Source organism: Musca domestica, unplaced genomic scaffold, assembly GCF_030504385.1.
Source record: "Musca domestica strain aabys unplaced genomic scaffold, Musca_domestica.polishedcontigs.V.1.1 9, whole genome shotgun sequence".
Taxonomy (NCBI): Eukaryota; Metazoa; Arthropoda; class Insecta; order Diptera; family Muscidae; genus Musca; species Musca domestica.
Genome location: NW_026712435.1, coordinates 15,876,696 through 15,899,953, shown reverse-complemented (window position 1 = coordinate 15,899,953; position 23,258 = coordinate 15,876,696). Strand labels below are relative to the sequence as shown.

At 35.3% G+C, this 23,258-nt stretch overlaps 2 protein-coding genes across 3 annotated transcripts; one reads left to right on the top strand and one right to left on the bottom strand.

The window, feature by feature from the left end:
• The first annotated feature begins 1,375 nt into the window (after positions 1 to 1,375).
• On the top strand, positions 1,376 to 8,467 carry LOC101891944 (xylosyltransferase oxt). Its single transcript, XM_005187491.3, has 3 exons — positions 1,376 to 2,551; positions 5,614 to 5,783; positions 5,843 to 8,467. The coding sequence occupies exons 1-3, from the start codon at positions 1,750 to 1,752 to the stop codon at positions 7,655 to 7,657; spliced, it is 2,787 nt and encodes a 928-aa protein (XP_005187548.1). The 5' UTR covers positions 1,376 to 1,749; the 3' UTR covers positions 7,658 to 8,467.
• Positions 8,468 to 17,805: 9,338 nt separating this feature from the next.
• LOC101892119 (protein ecdysoneless) lies at positions 17,806 to 23,257 on the bottom strand. Of its 2 annotated transcripts, none has more exons than XM_005187492.4 (4): positions 23,100 to 23,257; positions 22,683 to 23,036; positions 20,943 to 21,922; positions 17,806 to 18,924 (listed from the first exon to the last, which is right to left on the bottom strand). In XM_005187492.4, the coding sequence occupies exons 2-4, from the start codon at positions 22,990 to 22,992 to the stop codon at positions 18,112 to 18,114; spliced, it is 2,103 nt and encodes a 700-aa protein (XP_005187549.2). In that variant the 5' UTR covers positions 22,993 to 23,036; positions 23,100 to 23,257; the 3' UTR covers positions 17,806 to 18,111. The 2 variants fall into 2 exon arrangements, with proteins under 2 accessions (XP_005187549.2, XP_019893752.2); XM_020038193.2 differs by having other exon boundaries at positions 22,683 to 23,020; positions 23,100 to 23,244.
• Between the last annotated feature and the right edge of the window lies 1 nt (position 23,258).

Here is a 23,258-nt window from a genome sequence, read left to right as displayed (position 1 = left end):
TTTTCTTTTGGTGCCCTTATTCTGTCAAAGCACATACACATTGTTTTGTAAAAAATAGAATAATTTGAATTTATTTCAAATGCATAACAAATACATAACAAATACATATTTTCGACGTTAATGAGCAGCATATAGTACATGATTTTGAAAAAAAAAAAAAATAAAAATCAAACAACTTGTTGAATTTATTTTGAATAAATAATTGAAAAACGCGATGACTGAATGAAAGGCCAACACTTCTTTTCAACATCATGTACTATATATCTCTAAAGGATTATTTCGCTACAAAAACTCTAGATTTTTTCGATGCATACGTTGAAATAAACATTTTGAATATACCCGAATTTGAATATTTTCTGGACATTTTTTTGTTATTGAATGAAAACACATACATAAACAAATAAAGATGACATATTAAGCCAAGAAAATAAAAAAAATAAAATCATATGGTATCATAGCCCTACCTTGATATCATTGTACCATGGTAGGGCTATGATACCATATGATTTTAATTTTATTATTTTCTTGGCTTAATATGTCATCTTTATTTGTTTATGTATGTGTTTCCTTTTCAATGACAAAAAAATCGAAGAAACCAAGGGTTTTTGTAGCGAAACAATTCTTTAGAGATATATAGTACATGATTTTGAAAAGAAGTGTTATCCTTTCATTCAGTTATCGCGGTTTTCAATTATTTATTCAAAATAAATGCAACAAGTTGTTTGATTTTTTATTTTTTGATACTAATTTTGACATTACAAGCCAAACAGGTAGACCTCTATACTTGCAATTTTTTCAAAGTTGACCTACCTTCTCTTCATTGTACCATGCATGCATCTACCTATATTCTTCCACCATGGTAGTTAAAGTCATGGTACAATAAGGAGTTAAAACAGCTTCGAAAAACTATAGAAATACAGCCCTGAGACTATGCCCGCTTCCTGTCAGACTCATTCAAAATTATATGCAATAAGTTGTTTTCATTTATTTGATAAATATTGATATTTATTTAAAAAACGCGAAAAAATTATGAAATGTGTCTATTTTCTCTCAAAAAGAATCATCCAAACTATTGAATTGTAGAATTTCATGACACAACTGGTTAATGTTTTTAATGCAAGTCCTGCAATGTACGTTTCTTTCAATCATTGATTATGAAAATAATTTGTATTAATTTTTCAAAACAATAAGTACATGCACAAAATTGACAGAAATCGGGTACACTTAGAAAAAAATTGTAATCAGCTGGTAGCTCTACCTTACTTTTTATTGTACCATGGTAAAACCTATGATTACAGACAATTTGTCTTGTGTAAACGCCAGATAAGTGTACTAATATTTTGCCCACACTGAAATAATTTGCCATCACTGTTGCCATACAACAATAAATAGAGCTGTCAATATCAGTCTGATTCTTGCGAGAAAAGTGTTTCTTCTTATCTTCCAAATTAAAAAATTGCCGATAAAACAATGAATACTACATTTATAACTGGATAAGAAGATAGCAATATAATTCTAAATCCGATCCGTATAGTATTTTCCGGCCTCACCTTGTCCCGTTTGTTGTTGTTTTTCTCGTTTGTTTTGCATGTTAATATAGAACGTTTCGTTTTAATCAACTCCTCCGGTCATGATAATTCTTAATTGTTCATTTTTATTAATAAATAATAAAAGCTGCAACGTCTCGTCTTATCATTGTTGTTACGGTTGTGAATTGTGCGCGTGATACGGTAGCGTCTACAGGACACAATGGCCGAAAATCTTGTCTGGCGTCTTGTGTGTCGGTATAAAGTGTTCTTTGTTGTGGGCTTCATTATATTTGGAATACAAATATTTTTGGCCTACAAGTCACTGAGTCTATCTAACAGTGCCAGCTACGAGGATGCAACATACTTGGGGCAATCATCATTGACTGATATAAAGGCGAAATCCGCCACAGGGGCTGATAGCACAGGTGATGATGAAGATTCCAACAACCCTTCATTATTAGGTAATAAAAGGCAGCAATCAGCTTCATCCTCCTTTTCATCAAACAATGTGGACTTGAATGGCGATACCCTAGCCACGGCCACATTAATCTCACCACAACAATTGGGTTTTGTACCGCCATGTGATATTATATCAAAAGATGCCATATCAGCCCTGCAGAGGGCAAAAACCAAAGACTGCCGCCAACATATCGCTGGCATTGCTTGTGCAATACAATCACGAAAATTCTACCCGAAAACTTTGCCAAGCTATTGTCCGAGCAATCATACTGCCAACAATCTGTTGGGTTGTTTTCGAGATGAAAAGAAGTTTCGTCTTCTGTCGGGATATTTTGTAAATTTCAAAACATCGAATACTGTAGAGAAATGTATTCAACTTTGTCTGCAATCTGGATATCCATATGCTGGAGTGCAATATAGTACAGAATGTTTTTGTGGCTATGATGCACCACCAGAAGCGTCTAAATTGCCCGATTCTACGTGTAATATGAAGTGTTCCGGTGATCAGCAAGCAATTTGTGGTGGATATTTTGCAATGAATATATATGAAACAGGAATTGCAAGTAAGTATCCTTAACGAGACAAGAAAAGTATTTTTTAAAGTATCCTTAACGAAACGAGAAAGGCATTTTATGAAACTGAAAATAATTGAAAAATTTAAAATAGAACTCATTGCGATCTAAGGAGCTAATTGTGCTGCAAGAAATTTTTAGACGATCTCTGATGACTGTCGAAGATGTCGGAAATAACAGAAATGCTTTTTGAAATGTTGCCACCATAGTATGGAGGGTATATTAAGTTTGTCATTCCGTTTGTAACACCTCGAAATATGCATTTTAGACCCCACAAAGTATACATAAGTACTCTTGATCAGCATAAAATTCTATGTCGATTTAGCGATGTCCGTCCATCTGTCCGTATGTATCACTCTAGCTTCCGAACAAAATTAAGTAGATTGATAAAATTTTAGTCATATGTATATTATGTATGCAGGACCTTTTGTATTGAAAATGGGCCATATAGGTCCACGTTTTGGTATAGCCCCATATAACGGTAATCGGGAGGATATTCGGCATTTTGATAATGTTAGCGACATTATTGACGGGGATTGTATCAAATTTGGTATTTGAAGTTTGTAATGAGTATACATAAGTATTCTTGATCAGCATAAAATTCTATGTCGATTTAGCGATGTCCGTCCATCTGTCCGTATGTATCACTCTAGCTTCCGAACAAAATTAAGTAGATTGATAAAATTTTAGTCATATGTATATTATGTATGCAGGACCTTTTGTATTGAAAATGGGCCATATAGGTCCACGTTTTGGTATAGCCCCATATAACGGTAATCGGGAGGATATTCGGCATTTTGATAATGTTAGCGACATTATTGACGGGGATTGTATCAAATTTGGTATTTGAAGTTTGTAATGAATACTACAGCTATGGCAGAAAATTGTCTGTGCTGGTCCACGTCTTTGTATAGTCTTCATATAACGGTACCTTCCGATTTCGGTATTTTGATAATATTAGCCACATTATTGACGGGAATTGTTTTAAATTTGGTATTTGAAGTTCGTAATGAATACTACAGCCTATGACAGAAAATTGTCTGTGCAGGTCCACGTCTTCGTATAGCCCCCATATAACGGTACCTCCCAATATTCGGCATTTTGATGACTTTAGCGACGTTATTCATCGGAATTGTTTGAAGTTCGTAATGGATACTGCAGCCTAAGGCAGAAAATCGTCTGTGCAGCTCCACATTTTGGTACAGCCTAAATATCATAGTACCTCCCTATATTGATGATTTTAGCTACATTATTCACCGAATTTTTTTTTCAAGTTTCGCATTTGAATATTTTAATGGCTTATGACAAAAATTGCCTATGCAGGTCCACGTAGTCGTTTTGAATCTAATCTGACTAAATCTAATATGCTTTGATATTTTTAAGATTTTAACAGAATTTTTAATGGATTTAATTTTTTTTTGAAAATTGGTATGTATTTATCAAATGATTATGCATAAATGGAATTTTCCAAAATTTCCTCTAGCCACTAAAATAGCATCTAATAATGATCAGCTTAATCAATGGCGAAATCCGTCGCATACTGGTTGATGATTGCGACTTTTCTAGATTTCAATTTTCAATGCCGTCCCCTTAGGTCATTTTAAGCTCCACTCGTAGAGGAGACATTCTCTTTGTTTCATTAAAAATGACGTACAGCATAATTATCATCCATGACTTTCCAACTATGCTTTTAATTATGAATTCGTATCATATTTCGTTTAAATACTAAGCATGCAATCACTGTATGTTAGACTTAATTGTCTTATATACGGGCAGCAATTCTGTTCAACACTTATTCAGATTTATTTTGTCTAGAGTAAGCAAAATGTAGTTATGCCACTTAATCAAGTGCTACAAATATGCTTAATATTTATTTAATTTTGGCTGTAGTCAAATTTAGCTTAAAATGTAAGCATTACGAAATATAACAGTTAGGGATTGTTCAATACTGTGACCGAGATGTTGTTTATTTTTATATACATAACGAGAATATCCTTTTTATTTTCATTTCTATAAAAACAAATTACATACATCTTTTTTCACTCCAGTTGTAACATACAAAAGGGAGCTACATAAACATGTAGTCCATTTTGGTGACCTGCACAGAAATACATTCTGAGTCGACGATTTATGCATTGTTATACCCTACACCACATAGTGGTAAGGGTATTAGTCTTTGTGCATTTGTTGGTAACATGGAGAAGGAAGAGAGAAGTTACTTTTGAGGATCTTCATAGAATCACTTTCTGAGTCGATTTAGGCCATGTAGTATGTATTCTTGTCAACTAAATGCAGGTCGAATTTATTATCCGATTGAGATGAAATTTTCCAAACAACATTTGTTTGGCCCAAGGACGAACCCTATTGGCATTGGTGATAAAAAGATCAGATTTAGATATAGCTCCCATATATATCTCCAACGGATTTTGGATTAATTGTGCACCAAATGGCCAATATAAGTGCAAATTACCTGAAATTTGGCACATCCAACAGAATTTAGACTAGAAGCAAGGACATTGAATTCGGAGAAAATTGGTTCAGATATAGCTATAGCTCCCATATATAGGTTTCATCCGATTTGGGGTTTACGTCCCGCACATTCGTAATATGCATCCCACAAGAATGATGTTTCGTATCAGATATCAGATACAGCCCAGAAATACCTCTGCCAAATTTTATCAAGATCAGTTCAGATTTGAATATAGCTCCCATATATATCTTCAACCGAGTTATTTGTACACCAAAGGACAAATATCAGTTCAAATGTTTTGGTGCATCCGACCGAATTCAGGCTAGAAGCAAGTACATCAATGTCACATGAGCGATACGCCAGAATCTTCAAAAAACAAGTTTGCTGCAATGATGAACATTACTATTGAAATTAAAAAGATGTAGGCATGTGACCCAATTAAATGCAAAATTCATGTCGGTTTTGCCATAATTTATATCATTTATTATTATTATTATTATTATTATTATTATTATTATTATTATTATTATTATTATTATTATTATAATTTTGTTTCTTCTATATGTGTTCATCTTATTTTCAGAGTTCACTGCTCAAATAGCTGAAAGTGGGGTTAAACGTAACGCAACTGATGAGGATAACATTAGAATTGCATTTCTCTTAACATTAAATGGACGTGCTCTGCGGCAGGTACATCGTTTATTGAAATCGTTGTATCATACCAGGCATGTTTACTACATTCATATAGATGAGGTAAGCAAGATGTTTTACACTGAAATACAATAACAATAACATTTTCCTCTCCTTTGTAGCGTCAAGATTATTTATATCGAAATCTGTTGGAATTGGAAAAGAAATTTACAAACATTCGATTGGCACGCAAACGTTTCTCCACCATATGGGGTGGGGCCTCCCTACTTACCATGCTAATGCAGTGCATGCATGATCTCCTGAACTCATCATATCAATGGGATTTTGTAATCAATTTAAGCGAAAGTGATTTTCCCGTAAAGAAACTTGAAAAATTGGAAGAATTTTTATGGGCCAATCGTAATCGAAACTTTGTTAAGGGTCATGGAAGGGAAACCCAAAGATTTATACAAAAGCAAGGTTTGGACAAAACCTTCGTTGAATGTGATACCCATATGTGGCGGATTGGAGATCGTAAACTGCCCACAGGCATACAAATAGATGGTGGTTCCGACTGGATCGGTTTATCAAGGCCTTTTGTCGAATATGTTATACAAAATAAAGATAGCGATGAGTTACTTAAGGGGCTAATGATCATCTTTAGGCACACCCTTCTGCCGGCTGAATCGTTCTTCCACACCGTTCTAAGAAATTCTAAATTTTGTGGAACCTATGTCGATAACAATTTACATGTCACCAATTGGAAGCGCAAATTGGGTTGCAAATGTCAATATAAGCATGTGGTCGATTGGTGTGGTTGTAGTCCAAATGATTTTAAGCCCGAAGACTGGACACGTCTACAGAATACTGAAAGCAAAATGTTATTTTTTGCTCGCAAATTTGAACCGATCATAAATCAAGCCATTATATTGAAACTCGAAGAATGGCTGTACGGCCCATATCCAACGGATGCCCTGAATTTACATAGTTACTGGCAAAGTTTTTACAATATCGAGGATAAGCCCACAAAACAAGATGATCTGACATTGACAATTGCCGAAAGTTTGGTCAGGCGTTTGTCAAGGCAATGGAACACCAAACAGGGTGTAATTTTAGAACTCAACCATTATATGCACAGTGATCAGTACAAAGGATATTTGCTGAGGTTTAAAACTACTGATGCTGTTAAAAATAAAACATATGAATTGGAATCTCGTATACGACCAGTACAATATGCCAAATTTGCTAAAAATTCGAAATTTGCCAAACGACTGAAAAACTTTGAAATATCCAGTGACTATGATCAGAAGGAGCAAGTTTCTAGGAATTATCATAAGTTTTTAGGTCCATATACCGATTTGGTCTTAACGTTTACCTTTGTGGGTTCAGCTTCGCACTCGCCCAAGGATACTTCACACTCCTACAACTTGACATTGTTGTGGATAGATCCAATGGGCCGTTTGCAGGACTTTAATGAGCTGCACATTGAGGATTCACAAACCGATAATATAAACTATTCAAAGGCTATATTGAAACAGCCATTGTGCCCGGGAATATGGACGGTGAAATTGATTGGACGTTCTGCCATCTATGCTCAAACTAAATTCTTGGTAACACCCTTGGCATTTTACAACCACCAACCCATTCAGACGGAAAGAGCGCGCCTCATTAACGCCGGTGATGGCTTAACACTGTCCGAAGATTTCTCTCTGCCTGAGGAATGGATACAATATTTGCCTGGCCACGAAGAATCGTTGCAGCTAAAGAACCTTGCCCTAAGGAATGCCCTACGTACTGGAGAACAACTAAATGAATGGGTAGACGATTTGACGGGAAAATTCCATCATTTTCGGGAAACATGTGCAGTTAATGAAGATGCCACCAAATTGTCTACTGCATCCCTAGAAATGCTGCCCTTATGTAGAGATACATCCTGGAGTACCTTGGCTCCTGACCCTAAAAGTGATGTATATAAATTAGCAAATATTAAAAGATGAAATTCGACAAGAATCTAGACATTTTGTTCAAAAAAAAAAGAAGAACCAAAAATATTTTTAGTTTACAAACTTTGGAATTAGGCAGAGTTATGATTTTTACCATAAAAATCAATAATTAGACATTATATCAAATCTTGTTTTAACAAAAACCAAAAGGTATGCAATATACATATAGCTATGTATTTTTAAATTAATTAAGGAAATGTAGATAACGATTTACATGTGGACGAGCGTATTGTTTCAAACACAAATTTGTTGTTAATTTGTTGGTATTTTATAGATTTTTTTATGTAAATGGAAGCATTTGATAAGCACAATTTTTTTATAAACTATTATATTTCGATCGATAGGCAATGAACACACATTTCACTTAATAACAAAACACTGCACTTTTTTCTCGCAAATCTTTCATTGTCATGTGTTTTTAACTTAAAATGCCATTTTTATCATTATTGTGTCATATAACAACAAATACTATACTTGTGCAGTCATCATCAATTTTACTGATATGTGTGATATCTTTTTGTCCATATCTTTAGTTTTACAAAAAGTAAACAAGTGCATTATGCCTTTGCATAAATACACAATTATCGTTTTTTTAATATTAAACAAAAAAAAAAAAAAAAATCTATGTAAATATTTTAACATTTAAGTATTGTCCACTAAAGGCATTTGCAATTGTATTACAAGTATTAAGAATGTAACGTAAACTAATCTAGCAGCAAATCAATTCATTGTAAATATAAAATGTAGTTAAACGCAATCTAATTCTCTTAACTCAAATTTCAATCTGAAAATTTCTTCTTTTTTTTTTTAAAAAAAAAAAACTCAATCTTGAATATTAAACATACATACTTACATATTATTATGTACATTTTCATTAAAAATAATCTCAAAACTTTCAACAATAAATGCTCTAATAAAAAAAATGGATTTTGTTTTTCCTGAGATATAAATATGGACTTAATGGATGGGTGATTCCCGAGGAAACTGAACCCAAACATAACGAAGCATACGAGACGTACCGCTGTACCCATGGTAGAAATACCAGGTAGCAACATAGGCGAAAATTACAACAAAGCAAATTTTCTGGAAACTTGATATGTCAAATTTGTAAGCAAAGCGAATTTACTTGACGTATAAAATTTGAGGCAAATTGGTTTGTACCAATCAGAAAATTACATTTTGAAATACAAACAATTTTGTTATCTTTTATTAAAATTGTAAACATTTTAGATTTGCATAGAACTTGTGAGATTTTGCGAATTGTCATAGAAGATTTCAGTTAACTCTATCAACGTTGTGCGTATCATTTTTATCATAGTAAGCATTCTCCAAATCGGATATAAATGTGGGAAAAATGTTCTTCGACTTCCCCAGGTACTAATGTGCATGGATATCTTAAGCTCATTGTAAACTTGTTTTACATATCTCTCTTGTAGATCAGTTATCAATGGTCGTTGTGATGTGTGTTGTGACATTTGGTTTCGGCTTTGCGACAAAATTCTGGCCGCCCGGACAAAAAACAAATCCAATTGCGGCTAGTTACCCTCCAAATAAGGCATATTTGGTGCAATCACAATTTTGGCAAACTACTCAACTCGATTTGTGCGATTCACATAAACATTCAAAGAAAGTCTTTGGAGATTGTTGAATTCTATCTGGGATTCTAGGGTCTTTGTATTGGTAGAAACAGGCAATGTCTTAAAATGTGGTGTATACATTGATGCTTGTGTGTGGCTAATGGATATGGAATCCTAAATAAAATCGTACTTCGATTTCACTCTGGTCATTTATTTAAAATATTCAAGCCACATAATGTTAATTGTTTTATGAGGACATCTGGGAGTTCGATTCTTATGTCTTAAAATAAGTTGTGTTCCAGTACTTTTTTAGTAGTAAAACTAGCTGAAGAGAGAACAGTTCGAAATGTCATTCTCATTTAGGTTTGCTCAAAAAATAAGGGAACGGAAAATTAGCAGAAATGCGATAAAATGTCAAAATTCAAAATTCCAAAAATAAACAGCCTAAATCGGACTGGTGAAACCTTACTGAAAAGAGCGCCAACATTTAAAAAATGAGTATTGAAGACGATAAGTTAAAATTAATAATTTATAATAATAATTAATAATCTGATTCCTCATTCAGCCAGTCCTCTTCACTGCTGGAATCATCCAAAAGTGAATACATCAGTTGCTCCATATTTTCTCTTTTTGTTTTTTGCACGACAAATATTAATTTTTCCTTTAGTTTTCAAGTTGATCATTTTCTTTTTTGAAATGTATCAATACATTTTTCAACCTTGTTAGCCCTGCCAATTAAATGTCAAATTCACAATTTGCACATTTCTGCTCGGCCAAATTCATGTAGCTAAAACAAGCAGAAATGTGCACCACTCAGCGCCATTTTTTTCTCGAGAGAGCTGCAAGTTTTGCTAGTTTTTGGAGTACGGGAACGCGTTGTAGCAGAATTAGTGCTAATTAGTACTAATTTGCAGGTTCTGGAACACAACTAATTTGTTTGGCATATCAAGTTGCCACCAGCTGGCCTGATAGGGTTACCTTATAATTCTACGATGGTTGTACCCATGGTACAATAAAATCAAGGTAGGGCTATGATACCATATGATTTAAATTTTTCATTTTCTTGGCTTAATATGTCAGCTTTATTTGCAAATGTGTGTGTATTTATTTCAATAATAAATAAATTGTTCAGAATATATTCAAATTCGGATGTTTTCAAATGCTTATTGCAACGTATGCATCGACAAAATCTACAGTTTTTGTAGCGAAATAAACCTGTAGTAATATATAGAACATGATTTTGAAAATAAATTTGGAACTTTCATTAAATTTTTGCGGTTTTCAATAATGTATTCAAAATAAATTCAGCAAGTTGTTTGGTTTTTTTTTTGTTTTGATAGTAATTCTGACATTACAAGCCAAACAGGTTTATACTTGCAATTTTTTAAAAGTTCATTGTACCATGGTTGTTCCCACCTGTGTCGCACAGTGGGGTGAGTTCCCCAAAAAACGGAGATGAATTCAGGGAAGCATTCTTTCGCTGAAATTGAAATTGTGCTCAGAGCTTAGTATGTTTGGTATTAAAAATTGGGACATGTTGGTCCACATTTCGGCAAGGTTCCCATATAGCGTTACTTCCTGATCGTTCGGTATTTTTAACGTATTGACCACAATTCTAAACTAAATCATGTGTAACTTGAGATCTAGAGTTGGGAGTAGATACACAGGGTGAGATGAAAAAACTTCAACCAACTTCAGACTGCTGTCATTTCTAAGCCACTCGTCCGACAGCTGTTAAAATTTTTCCAGTGACAGCTCATTTTTTTTTAGTTTACAGGCGTACAAAAGCATTTTGTTGACAACTTTCCAGAAAAAAAGTTATTCGTGATGGAATTCAAGCGTGTTAGTGTGATTTCTTTATATTTGGCCGGGAAACCACAAGTGGCTATCGTTAGAGCACTCCAGCATTTAAATGTGAATAAATCTTTTGTGTCTCGTGATACTGGTGGCATAGCCCGACGTCAAGGAAGTGGACGGAAGAAAACAGCAACATCAGCAGAAATGGTTTGAAAAGTAAAGAAGCGACTTGATCGAAACCCGCGTCGCAGTGGCCGAAAAATGGTTCGTGAGATGAACATATCGCAATATTCCATTCGGCAAATATTGAAAAATGAGTTCGGCGTAAAAGCCATTGAAATTCCAAAAAGTGCAAGAACTTACACCGCAACAGAAAAAAAAAAGACTTAAAAGAGCTAAAGACTTGCTTCGCTTGGCCGAAAGTGATGAACTGCCGAATTTGGTTTTCTCCGATGAGAAAACATTCGTTGTCCGGCAGTTTGTAAACAAACAAAATGATCGTGTTTTCTTGCCAAAGAGGTCTGCTGAAAATGTGTACCTTCGGTTGGCCACCAGAACTCAAGCGCCGGCCAAGGTGATGGTGTGGGCCGCCATAACAGCCAATGGTCGCTCTCCGCTCGTTATAATCGATCGTGGCATCAGAATAAATGCCGAATATTATGGCGAAAATATTTGGAGGGTGTATTAAAGCATTGGGCATGCAAACATTTTGGCCGCAGACCTTGGACATTCCAACAGAAGTCAGCAACATCGCGCTCAGCACGCGACACCCAAGACTGGTTACAAAATGAGATTCCTTGCTTCATTTCCAGCTCACAATGCCACCAAAAACTCCGCATACCAATCAGTTGGACTATTGTGGGTGAAGTATTTTGGAAAGCAAGGTTGGCACTAAAAAATACCAAAGTGTCGATCACTCAAGCAAGCGCTTCGCCGCTGATTGGCCAAAAATACAGCAGAGTAACATTCGGGCAGGTTGTGATTGTTTAATTGGCCATTTGAAGGCCATAATTCGTGCCAAAGGTGACCAATTTAAACAAATCTAAACTTATTTTAAAAGTTGATGCTATTTCCGACATTTTTTGCTTTCGTTCAATAAAATTAAAAAAACAAGTAAGCAAAGGCTACAGTCGAGCGGGGCCGACCGTTGAATACCCTACAACACTATAATAAACGATACTATTTATATAGGCGAGATACTCGAAAGAATTCCACACGATATTGTGACAAATAATAAAAGAAAACCATCAGGTTTCGTTCTCTAATTTTCGAATAATAGCAACTTAAACTGATTTCCTCATTTCCAATTTATTGGTAGATGTTGCACGTAAATGGTCTTCCTAGATCTGGAGTGCGTCTTTCCCGTATTTGTGAATTCTCCAAAGAGTCCTTGGAATAAACATTTTTGTATTTTTTGGCAAACTATTTCGCACATTGAATGTTTTTGGATGGCCATCCAAAACTGCTTGGCTTTTGCAATGTCCGGTAACCCCCATTCAAATGTGCGTGAGGATCGGGCGATAATTACGACCTGCTGACAATTTTGCAGTTTTTTGGTCCATTTCAACCCCTAAATATTGCGATCATCTCCAAAAAGAGTAGGCATCTATTCTGACCCTCATCTTATACCCATGCAAATTTTCGTAAAGATCGGGCCATAAATGCGATCTGTATATGATATCTTGATATCCTAACTACTTAGTTTTGTTAGCTGTAGAAATATTACCAAATGTTTAATTCAAAATGAAAATATGCCAAAAATATGACAAAATTGAAAAAATATGAGAAAATTTTAAAAAATCAATATTTTCATCTTCATAGAGATATTTTTATGCGATTTTTTAGACGTTTTTTCTTTCCTGCCAAGAGGCCATTCTGAATTAATGTGAACTGTCGAAATCAGTTCAGCCGTTCTCGACATATAAGAGATCTTTCAAGCATATCTTCTTTGATAGACATATATATCGCACATATTTCGCTATATATCCGATTTGTTGGATGTTAACATCAATGTAAAGGTCAGGAGTAACCTTGTCATGGCTTCGTGATTTCGCCGGGATTTAAAATATTCGCGGTTTAATGAAAAATGTTGAATTTTTTCAACACAAAATATATGGTCTATTTTACCCGCTAAATATTATCCGATGACCACCCTAATTGGTAGGCTTCTTCCCTGCCCTAAACTCTAGCTACATGCGAAATTCCGCGTCGATTGGTCTATAATTGCGACCTGTATAGCTACTGCAAAATTCCATATTTTTTCAGTATTTGGTCCATTTCGACCCCTAAATATTATGCGATCATCTCCAAAAGAAATAGGGTTCTATTCTGACCCTAGCCCCGCCTCCATTTTAAATTTCGTGAAGATCGGACCATAATTGCGACCTGTAGAGTGATTACAAATTAACATGGACAGACGGACAGACGGACAGACGGACGGACGGACATACATAGCTAGATCGACTCAGCTCGGCGAGCTAGGAAGATCCATATATACTTTCCTATATGGGAAACCAATATTTCGAGGTGTTACATAAATTCTGGCCCAATCAAACTTATAATACCCCCAACACATAGTGTTGTAGGGTATAATAAAATAGAAATTATGGCATTTGACTTTGTTGCAGTTTTTTTTATCTCACCCTGTAAATGGACTCATTTGATCGGTGATTCCCGAGGAAACTGAACCCAATGGGTTTAGCCTGATCAATGATTGCTACTCTAAGGTAATCCGGTACCATGTGTTGAGCAGCTTAATAATCTGGTCACAAGGTTAATGGGTCAAAAGGTTAATGCGAAGCATTGCCGTCAAGAACGGCTTTAGCGTTCCCGTTAGTGTGGTTCCCACTATGCTTTTGTGCCTCCCCCGAAGCATAAGAGACGGACTGTTGTACCGTCTGTGTCGCTACCATTTACTTCGCCTTGGGTTGCTGACAGCATCCTCTTAATAGCCAATGGCTGGAAGGGGGACTTGGTTACCTTTGATGCTGCTTCCTTCCTTTAAGACAACCTTATGTCCACTCACTGTACCTTTCGTCGTGGTTGATTTGGCCTGCCCATCTGTTGCGTTGATGAATCAACTAATGGACTCCTCAAAATCGATTTCGAAAGGTTAGCAGGCTTTGATTTCCTCCTCTTATTAGCTTCGCCTCCAATCGCTTTGGAGAGTGGTGCCTTTTTATATCCAACACCACATAGTGGTAAGGGTATTATGTCTTTGTGCATTTGTTTGTAACATGGAGAAGGAAGCGAGATAGACCTAGTGAGATGAAACTTTGCAAACAATATCTCCCTATCTCATAGACCCAATGAGATGAAACTTTGCAAACAATATCTCCCTATTGAAATTGGTGACAATCGGATCAGATTTAGATATAGCTCCCATGTATCTTCAATCGATTTCGGGTTAATTGTGCGCCAAATGGCTTATATAAGTCCAACTGACCTGTATTTTGGTACATCGCACCGAACTCAGTCTAGAAGCAAATACATCAAATTTGGAGAAAATCGGTTCCGATATAGCTATAGCTCCCATATATATGTTTTATCCGATTTGGGGTTGTAAGTCCTTAAAAAGCGTAATATTAATTTGACAATAATGATATTTGATACCAGATATCAGATTCAGCCCAGAAATACCTCTGCCAAATTGTATCAAGGTTGGTTCAGATTTGGATATAGCTCCCATATATATCCTGAACCGATTTCAGGTTAATTGTGCACCAAATAGCCAATATCAGTCCAAAAGTCCTGAATTTTGGTACATCCGACCCTATTCAGCCTAGAAGCAAGTACATAGAATTCGTAGAAAATCGGATCGAATATAGCTGTAGCTCCCATATGTATGTTTCATCCGATTTGGTGTTTAAGTCCCTCACATTCGCACCCCACAAGAATGACATCGGGTACCAGTTATTAGATACAGCCCAGAAATACCTCTGCCAAATTTTATCAACATCGGTTCATATATATCCTCTACCGATTTCGGGTTAATTATGCACCAAATTGCCAATGTCAGTCAAAAAGTCCTGAATTTTGGTACATCCGACCGAATTCAGTCTGAAAGCAAGTAAATCAAATTTGGAGAAAATAGGTTCAGGTATAGCTATAGCCCCATATATATGTTTTATCCGATTTGGTGTTTAAGTCCCTCATATTCGTAATATGCATTCGACAACAATGATATTTGCTACCAGATATCTTACAAAGCTCGGAAATGCCTTTGCATCAGCCCAAATGGAGTGAAATTTTTTGAAACTCGGGTATCAAAGATATAGAGTGTAAAGATAGGACAAGACAGAGTCAAAATATGGCAATCCTAAAAATACCTCTGCTGTTACGATATCGTAACAACATAGCTACCAATGTTAAGTAATTTAAATCACTAAGACAATATGGGAAAGTCTAAGGAATATAATTTCGAAATAAAATTTTTGGATTGTTAACTTATTTGTCTTTCTTTCCTATAATTGTGTTTTTTTATATTAACGTGCTTCCGTCATGATAGTATAGCCTCAAACCAGCTGCTCAAAAAGCATTTTGTCTAGTCTTTACCATTTTAGGTCTTTGCTTCTATAACTTTGCTAACGTGTTTTCGTTTTCGTTTCTTCCATCAGGGCTATTAGCCACTTAAATAATTATTCAATTGCTCTTTTGTACAATTTTCACAACGCACAACGTGGAATAACCTTCGTGTTTATAAGTCCGATCAAAATTAAATTTTACCAGTTTCCGTTCTTTTCCTTACTGTTTTTTTATTTAGGTCACTACTACTATCAGGAATTAAGTTTTTTTTTTTCAAAAATAAAAATATCGATGGTAGTGTAATTTTTACTGAATTACGAATGAACAAGTAAGCAAAGGCTACAGTCGAGCGGGGCCGACCGTTGAATACCCTACAACACTATAATAAACGATACAGTTTATATAGGCGAGATACTCGAAAGAATTCCACAAGATATTGTGACATATAATAAAAGAAAACCATCAGGTTTCGTTCTCTAATTTTCGAACAATGGCAACTTAAACTAATTTAAATGGTCTTCCTAGATCTGGAACCAATATGTCCCAAAGACCTATAATCTCTCAGAAGTGACAAAAGATTAACATTTATTATTGGTTTTTGACTGAAACGCATCTATATGAGATACAGACATTTGACTATATTCTTCAACGAAATCAGCGTTAACGAAATAGTCAGAAGTGCGTCTTTCCAGTATTTGTGAATTCTCCAAAAAGTCACTGGAATGGACATTTTCGTATTTTGTCTACAAAAGTTGGCAAACTCCTTCACACATTGAATATTTTTGGATGGCCATCCAAAACTGCTTGGCTTTTGCAATTTCCGGTAACCCCTATTCAAATGTGCGTGAGAATCGGTTGATAATTACAACCTGCTTACAATTTTGCAGTTTTTTGGTCCATTTCAACCCCTAAATATATTGCGATCATCTCCAAAAAGAGTAGGCATCTATTCTGACCCTCATCTTATACCCATGCAAATTTTCGTAAAGATCGGGCCATAAATGCGATCTGTATATGATATCTTGATATCCTAACTACTTAGTTTTGTTAGCTGTAGAAATATTACCAAATGTTTAATTCAAAATGAAAATATGCCAAAAATATGACAAAATTGAAAAAATATGAGAAAATTTTAAAAAATCAATATTTTCATCTTCATAGAGATATTTTTATGCGATTTTTTAGACGTTTTTTCTTTCCTGCCAAGAGGCCATTCTGAATTAATGAGAACTGTCGAAATCAGTTCAGCCGTTCTCGACATATAAGAGATCTTTCAAGCATATCTTCTTTTATAGACATATATATCGCACATATTTCGCTATATATCCGATTTGTTGGATGTTAACATCAATGTAAAGGTCAGAAGTAACCTTACCATGGCTTTGGGATTTCGCCGGTATTTAAAATATTCGCGGTTTCATGAAAAATGTTGAATTTTTTCAACACAAAAGATATGGTCTATTTTACCCGCTAAATATTATCCGATGACCACCGAAATTGGTAGGCTTCTTCTCCGCCCTAAACTCTAGCTACATGCGAAATTCCGCGTCGATAGGTCTATAATTGCGACCTGTATAGCTACTGCAAAATCCGACATTTTTTCAGTATTTGGTCCATTTCAACCCCTAAATATTATGCGATCATCTCCAAAAGAAATAGGGTTCTATTCTGACCTAAGCCCCACCTCCATTCTAAATTTCGTGATGATCGGGCCATAATTGCGACCTGTAGAGTGATTACAAATTAACATGGACAGACGGACAGACGGACGGACGGACATACATAGCTAGATCGACTCAGCTCGGCGAGCTAGGAAGATCCATATATACTTTCCTATATGGGAAACCAATATTTCGAGGTGTTACATAAATTCTGGCCCAATCAAACTTATAATACCCCCAACACATAGTGTTGTAGGGTATAATTACTCATACTAAGAGGAAGGTCGAGAAAAATAGAATGAACTATGACTTATAAAAATCGTGTACTAGGTATAGCGAAAAATTACAATCCGATGCCTTTTTGATATACCTTGATATCCGACGATAATAACAAACAAAATTCATGGGTACTGTTGTTTATGGTTCGATAATAGACATTAATTGGACATGAGGCACTGCAAACTGTTTAATTCAACAGGTCACAAGTTGGAAAGATATGTCGGACCATGGCAAAAAATAACGGAATACATTAAATATGAAACCTTTAAATTCGTACGAATTAATTTTATTAAAACTTCACACATTCACTAAGCCAGAGTAAAACTTTTATTGAAAAATCACAATTGTTAGGAAAAAAAATTGCGTTATTTTATCTTTTCATAAATATAGAGTGTAGAGAGCGAAAATTATTTTAAAATTTTCCTCAAATGAGTGATATTTAAATATAAGTACCCTGTATTGGAAACTGCGACGGCTTTAAATTGTAAATGAAAAAAGTGTATTCCGGGGCTACACCTTTTAACTTGTTTTTCCATTCCGTTTTCATTTAAATACAAAGAAATGCTTAGCAAAATACTTTATACAAAATTGAAAATGTAGATATGTGATTTTATACAGATGATTCTTTCAAATCATCCTTATCATCTCCGGCCATGGCTTCAGCAGCAGCTGCAGACATACCAACACCCATTGCATTAAGAAGATTTGACACTGGACCACTGCCGCCAACTTGCGACTTATAACTGTCCATCATATTTTTCAAAGTATTCACATTAATATTAATGGGTTCGAAATCTTCAATGTCATCAAACTCCTCGGCTGTGGCCAACTTGGCTTTGCTATGTGTTTTAGTTTTATCAAAAGATTTGCCAATTGTTGTATTGGCTAATTCACGATCCATTTGATCCATATAGGCCTTAATGTCGGCATCAATTTGTTTATCTACTTCGTGCATGGCTGCAAAATTACGCTCCATATCCTCTTCATCTTCGTAGTCACTCATTTCCGAATTTGAGTCCCATTTGTCTTCGGGTATGACAAAATCTAAGAAACTCTTCACCTGCGTAGTAAAGCTATCTTCATGTTCTGAATTGTTTGATTTGTTCAAATTGACAGGATTTTTACGCATTGCCTGGCGCATTGAATGATTCTTTTTCACTTTTGTTTTTGACGATGTAGCATCATTCTTTTTACGTTGTTCCTCGGCATGTTTCTCTTCTTCCCCTGTACTATAGTCGTCAGAATCACGTTCAACACCTTCCAGTGCCGATTCTTTTTCGAGAAATTCTGAAATGTTTTTAGTGAACTCTTCAGCATTAATATCTCCATTCGATTTGTAAAGTTTTTTGGGACCGTAACGATCAAGCAGCATAGCATCCAATTGTTCCGCACTGATGTTAAGCCAATCATCACTATCACTTGGCTGAAAGAAAGCAAACAACGTAATATTTTAATGGGAATGTAGAAATCAGTCTCAAATCGAAAACAAGTTGTGAAAAAAGAGCAACAAACTATTTTATGCATATGTTTGAGTTAAGTTAACCCAATAAAACAAGGCCAAAATCAGTTTGAATCGAATATTTGTTTTGTGTGCAAGATTTCGTGAAATGAATATATATAAAATATTGACTTTGGAACTTATTATGGGTTAACTCTAGTTTAGTTTCTTTCTTTTCCAGAGATAGGTATTTGTACATTGATTCCGGGAAAGTATTTTTGATACCTTTATTGTCTATATCGGTTAAATAGATTCGGGTCTTAAACGCAGACTTTCGGCACAAATTTCCGGGAACCTAAGTCCGTCCCCCAAGAAAAAACACTTTTTCGGAATAAGGCTTTAAACGACTACCACAACATTAGGCAGTCATACTGTTATTAGATAATGCAAACTGAGAAGTAGGTTATCTCACGTTTTTATACCCTCAGCTATATGGCTAGAGTGGTTATAGCCGAAATAATGGTTTTAGACCCCAGGTCTCTTTGGACAAAATCCGTTTCAGGACATTTGGAGTCGATCCAGCGATGTGCGTTCGCCTGTCTGTCTGGCTGGCTGGTGCGCACAATAACTCTCGAAAGGAGTATCCGATTTGATCCAAACCTGGTATATCGTAATATTATTGTCAAACTTAGATCGAGTTCGGAGATGGGCAATATCGGTCCACTCTTTCTGGTACCTCCCACACAAAATGTCACAATTTTCAAAGAAAATAATTTACTGCACGGAAAGTGAAAGGATAATCCGATTTTGCCCCAACTTTGCAAAACTCAATATTTTCATCAGTGCTAGGTCATGTGCGAAAACGGTCAATATCGCTCCACTCCATCAAGTACCCCCGCAAAGGGTCAACATTTTGAATAATAATAGCTCTTATAAAATGCGATGTAAGTGTCCAATTGCCTTCAAATTAGACACAACACCAAATTTTTTTATTAAATTTTGAATATCCTAAAACGCGAAATTAACATCCGCTTCAGACTTGGCAAATCTAAATATTTTTATCCACACAAGATTTGTTAAAAAGATGGTTGAGATCGGACAATTTCTTCTGGTACCTCCCCCACAAAGGTTCAAAATTTTGAATAACCAAAAATATCATAAAATCCGAAATAAGCATCCGGTTCTCTTCAAATGTTATACATGCCCATAAAACGCAAAATTAACATCCGATTCCATTCAGATTTGGTAAATATCAATATTTCCATCAACACAAGATATTTTATAAAGATGGTATAGATCGGACGTTTTATTCTGGTACCTCCCCCACATAGGCTTCTAGATTTTTTTGCGAATAAACAAAACGGTCAAAGAAAGCATAATAAGCATCCAACTCTCTTCAAATTTCACACATCCAAATATTTTTGTTAACGCAAAATCTGTTGTGAAGATCATATATATCTGTCAATCCCTTCTGGTACCTCACCCACGAAGAGTCACAATATCCAATACCTATATCTGTCATGACTTGCGAAACAATTACGCTATTCTTTACAACTTGCTGTATCTAATATTTAAATAAATTTATGATTTCGTATAAATATTTTTATCTGTGTTAGTGAAGTATTAAAATGGAATACTTCGGTCCGCTATATCTGTTACTTCACCCATATTTCCACATTTTCAAAAAATATGCACATATCTCACATATAAAATACATGAAGTAGTCGATATAGTCCAAATCTGGCACGTTGTAATATTTATTTCAGTCTTAGGTCAGATACGATTTGGTCAATATTGTCCAACTGCTTCGGAACTTCCCCCATAAAGGGTTAACAGTTTGAAAAGTCATAACTCAAGGCTGGGGTTATACATCTGTCGGGAAAACCGATTGATACTTTTTAACTTGTTTTAATTAATTTAATTTAATTAATTTCAAGACATCCAAAAATGCATTTTAGGCATTGACTTTTCCTAGCAGATAAAACGCAACATGGAATACTTACCCTCAAATTATTTTCCTCATCTCTCAACTCTTCGATATTTACTTCCGTCGATCGCAATAAATCTAGGATTTCTTTACCAACTAATGGTGCAGTACGAAAACGACTTTGATTATCCTTGTAATAATTTTTGGCTTGCTCCAGCAAACGTTGATATTCAACGGATCCCTCAATGTTATCTCTAAAATATCCTTTGGCTTGTAAACTTCTGACGTATGCCTTCCACGCTGGTGATTTATCTTCACTGTTTGCATCTTTGGCCTGAGATGCTAATATTTCGAATCCACAAGCAACTTTAATGCCCAGCAAATCCTCTTTATATTCCTCGGAATTAGGATTGCCCGATAAATTCCAACCAATATTACGATCTGGAACATAATTGCTATGCATAATCATGGCATATAGACACTTGGTAAAGCAAACATTAGTTCGAACTCTCTGTTCGGGAGGGAAATAACGCATCGAGCGGCATGCTTTCAAATCAATCGGATCCCGTTCGCAAAATGATCGGACTGCTGCCGAAATAAATGATGGATTCGTTTTTAATAACATGGCAACGCCCAAAGGAAGGCGCACAATTTGATGATGAAGAGCATCATTCTTGGTGCTATCGAATTCTTTTATTCTGCCTGTAATACAATTCTGTATTTCTTTAGAGACCTTATAGAGTGTGGGATTATTGTGAATTCTTTCTACCGCTTCGGAGATAGGCATTATTTTTGATGTATTTGTGGGAGAGTTCTGAACCAAGTTAACAAAACCTTCACATATATACACACGCTGTTCGCAAGTATCGGGATTGGCCCATTTAGGCAAAAAGTCAGCGGCTTCGATTAGAAGAAATTCTCCATCTGAATCTATGACACGCACTACCAACGTAGGTAACTCCTGGGAAATTTTGCTTAATAAGTATACAATAAACCATTCATCGGCTATATTATCACCATAATGAGTAACGCCATGCAAATGTGGTGGCAATCGATCTGAAATGTAGAAAACAATCAATGCCGCAATTAATAAAAAAAAACAAATAAATATGAGTTCATTCAAAGTTATTTCTGGAAAACAGGTGCAAATCACATTTCCACACATTAGTGATCATAACAATTAAATATTGAAAAAATAATAAATAAAAACAACAATAAAGGGATTAAGCCTGACCATATTATGGTATCCCGAACAAACAAGCCAACACTGTTCTAAAATAAATAAACCATTTTTTATTCGTATTTGCAAATACTTTGATATGCTTTTGAGTGATGTCCTTAAATGAAAGATGGGATGTCCTCATCAATGCGCAGCTTGGGTAATATAATTTTTTTTCCAGTGAAGGTTGGCAAATACTTTGCTTGGCTATAAAATACTTATTATTGAGAGTTTGAATACATTCCTACAATACAATGACTTATTTAGCCAAAAGCAACATAGTGGACAACTATGTCATAAGCGGCAATCAAAAAACCCATGCATCATTCTCAAATTTGATTTAAGCGCCAATTCATGAGAATATTCACAAACAAATTTAGGTACGCATTGATGAACAGACGCGGGATTTTTGACTTATTCATTTTTGTTGACGCCTCAATAATGCACACCCAAATATATGGCAGCATCACAATTTCCACCCTCTTACATTGACCCCTTTTTATGAAATGAGCACATACAGATGAACAAATTTGTAGTGTGCCCAATACATACATATGTATGTACCAACATATGATATGTGTTCAAATGCAAACATACCTTGGTCGGATGGTTTTCGGGTAATATTTGCTGCCTTTTCCTTTGTTGTCGTCGTTGACTCATCGTTAAGCAATAATTCCTGTGGGGAACAAGTTCGCACACGCAATTCAAATTCATCTTTGTGCCATATATAATCACGCTCCTTTGTCAACTTCTCCACAATGCTCATGCATTTTGTGCGTGTTTCTTCCAACTGTTTGCGAACCGCATTGTCTTCATTTTTATCCAAATCCAATTTGGGAAATATGAAATATTCTACGTAATCATCTTCCCGAACAAATTCTAGGTTTGCCCCAAATATTTTGTCCATTTTAATTGAAGAAAGGCGGACAAAAATCCTAGGAAATAAAACGTCTGGAAGAAAACGGTGCTAAGGTGTAATGCAAATTAAAATTAAATAATGGCTTATTAACTGACTTGATAACTTTTGAGCACGTAGTTATATTTTCAGTAGTCTTATATCGTATTTGCCCTATGCCCACATATTTTTAATTGGCTACTTGCTCCTAAATGCCCCAAATGAACAAAACTATTGTTATATTCCTTATAGATCTGACAAACACCCGATGGCAATTT